Raw genomic sequence first — 2,976 nt, forward strand, 5'->3', positions numbered from 1 at the left:
AAAAGGACAGTTATCATCCCGTAAAAGTAATGCAGGTCGAAGTTTGAAATTGTCGCTAAGTTTTATGCCAACGTAAGTAGTTTACAATAATAACAAAAAAATTACTTTTTGAATACAAATAGCTAAAAAGTTAAAATAATATATTAATCCTTTCTTTTTATCGAAACAGGGAACAAATATCATCGAATGAGACTTTAGAAATAATAAATTACTAGTCTTAAACTATTTAGACATAAATAGAAAGTATAAAGATTAAGTAGAAATTGATTTAAAAAATTCTTTAAAATTCTTTTCCAATATTTAGAGAATTTTTTTCTAATGACTTTAAGTTATTTTAAGGAAAATGTATGCCAAAAAAGTACTTCATATTTTCATAATTCTATTTATTTTTAGTTTTAATCACTGATCTTAAAAATATACTTTGGTAAAAAAGGCGATAAACACTTGATTAAAAATATTCAGGGTTGCTACAGGTCAATGAATTCTCGAAATTCAAGGAAAATCAGGAAATTGAACACTTCTTTTTGGTTAATGATACATTATTTTAGTTCAAACCACATTTTTTCAGAATTAAACTACTGCGTTGAAAATTTATTTTATATGTTTGAAGATTAATTTTTTGTAATGAAAAAGTGTCTATTTTAGTTGAAAATTTGTCTATTTTATAGAAAAGCAATCCCATTAGTTGAAACTTCCTCTTTTTGAGAAAAAATTTTTTCGATAAAGGTTTATCATTTTAGTGAACAATTTTTTGGGTAGAAATTTGATGTTTTTTAATTAAAAAAATGTCATCTTCTCGGTTAAAACTTTATGTCTTTCGTTGAAATTGAACTATTTCGTTAATTTTTTTTTAAATAATTTTTATAATAAAAGTTTAATTCTCCTATTTTTGCCTTAAAAACATTTTATGGGTTGAATATTCGTTTTTTTTATTGAAAATTTCTTCTTGTAACTGAAAAATTCTAAAACCAATTTTTTAAATAAAAATGTAACCATTCCTTTTGTATGTTACGTATTTTGTTCAAAATTGGTTGAAAACTCAACTATTTGGTTAAACATTCATTTTTTTGTTGATGAATATTCATAATTTTAGTTCAAAAATGATTTCTTAGGTAGAAAATGTAACTGTTTTGTTGAAAATTTGTTTATTTTTAGTTTACAAATTTATGTTTTTATCTTGAAATTCATTTATTTGTCTGAACACTCACGTTTCCTGGTTTAAAAAATTAAAATATTTTTGTTCAAAATGCAGTTGAAAGTGAAACTACTTGATTAAACATTCATTGTTTGTTCAATGAATCATAATTTCAGGTAAAAACCTTTATTTTGGTAAAAAATGAACTATTTTGTTAAATATTCTTCATTTTGTGAAAATAAATTTTTTTAACTAAATATACAATTGTTCCATATTTGTTTAAAAATTTATCTCCTGTAGTTGAAAATTCATGCATTTCGTTGAAATTTGACTTTTTGAGTAGAAAATTAATCTTCTCGGCTGAAACTTCATTTTTTTAGTTGAAAATGCAACTATGATGTAGCAAATGCATATTTTTTGTTTGAAAACTCAACTTTTTTGTAGAAAACTAGTTTTTTTTTGCTTTAAAATTCAACAATTTTGTTGTAAATAAACTTTCTCGTTTGAAGTTCATATTTTGGTGTTGAAAACTCAATTAATTTGTAAAAATTTCATTTTTTGGCTTCAAAATTTTGGATATTTTAAAAATTTATTAACTAAAAAATCTTTCTTGCTTGAAAATTCAACTAATTTGTTAATAATTCTTCTTTTTTGTTCAAAAATTAGTCTGTTTGCCTTATGATTCAAGTAATTTGTTGAAAATTCCTATTTTTCTGAATTGAAAATTAATTGTTCAGGCAAAAACTTAATTAATCCATTTTTGGCTAAAAATGTACATTTTGGACTTGAAAACTCAACTATCTGGCTCTAAATTAAATTGATTTAATGTATGTTTCTTTTTATACCTAAACGAAAAAAATTGAACAGTCACGGAAAATGAAAAATTAGTCATGAAAGAGTCAAGGAAAGTCAGGGAATTTCAAAAATGGGAAGTTTTAGCAACCCTGATATTGTACCTAGTAGTATCACACTATAGATTTCTCTTTAGTAAAACATGCTATAAAAAATCCAATACTATCACTTTCAGGTCCAAATCTGAATAACGAATTGGACTCCTCCAATGTCAATCCTTCGATACTGAATCCGAGAGTTCCATGTTCTGATAATTGCAAGGCCAGCATTTTGTCTTTTTCAGATTTGAGTTTCAAAATTGGATACGTTTTTAATGCCCAGGCAACAATGCTTTCATTTTCTCCTATGGTAATTGAACAAGTACTGTAAACTAAGATGCCACCAGGTTTTAGAAGTTCGACTGCCTGTATTTAAATGAAATCTTGATTATCATAACTATAATCTAGTTTAAACAATATAAATGATAAATATAATTTAGATACAAAAATTTTAATCTTACAGTGGAAAATAGTTTCCTTTGTAGAGGAATGTACGAATTAAGTTGAGGTACTGTGATCGGGTTGAAAATTTGTGGTCTTTGTCCGGAAGCACTGCAAGGGCCGTCCAATAAAATCCGATCGAAACTTTCTTTAGAAAAAGGTGGTCCTTCGAGAACTGGCCTGTTTTTAATATCACTTGATGCTTTTGTCGAGTCGAAGCAAAATGCGTGAACATTTTTGGCAGCGAAATATTTGCAGTGTTTTTTCAAATTTTCGATCTTGTTTTTATTTTTTTCGAGTGCCATTATGATCCCCTAAAATAATATTGGATGTAATTACAGGCCTCGGACTTACATCAGAGTTTGAAAAGAGAGTAAATAGTGTCAGAAATTTGAAGAAATAATGTAAAAATAGTTTCGTAGATTTTCTTATTTTTATATTCATGTGTAATTTGAATTTGAAAGTGTATAGTCCGAAATCAAAAAGTGTGCGAAAGAAAATTAACTTTAT

General features: G+C 26.0%; 1 protein-coding gene across 1 annotated transcript in view; it reads right to left on the reverse strand.

Moving 5' to 3' along the window:
* Window positions 1-1,890: 1,890 nt before the first annotated feature.
* Window positions 1,891-2,976, reverse strand: part of LOC117178308 (tRNA (cytosine(72)-C(5))-methyltransferase NSUN6) — a 10,745-nt gene continuing 9,659 nt past the window's right edge. Inside the window, 2 exon segments of the mRNA XM_033369682.1 lie at window positions 1,891-2,391; window positions 2,487-2,780. Of these exon segments, the coding sequence (XP_033225573.1) occupies window positions 2,101-2,391; window positions 2,487-2,780 (585 nt within the window). The 3' untranslated portion in view covers window positions 1,891-2,100.

Source organism: Belonocnema kinseyi, chromosome 8 (genome assembly GCF_010883055.1).
Source record: "Belonocnema kinseyi isolate 2016_QV_RU_SX_M_011 chromosome 8, B_treatae_v1, whole genome shotgun sequence".
Lineage (NCBI taxonomy): Eukaryota > Metazoa > Arthropoda > Insecta > Hymenoptera > Cynipidae > Belonocnema > Belonocnema kinseyi.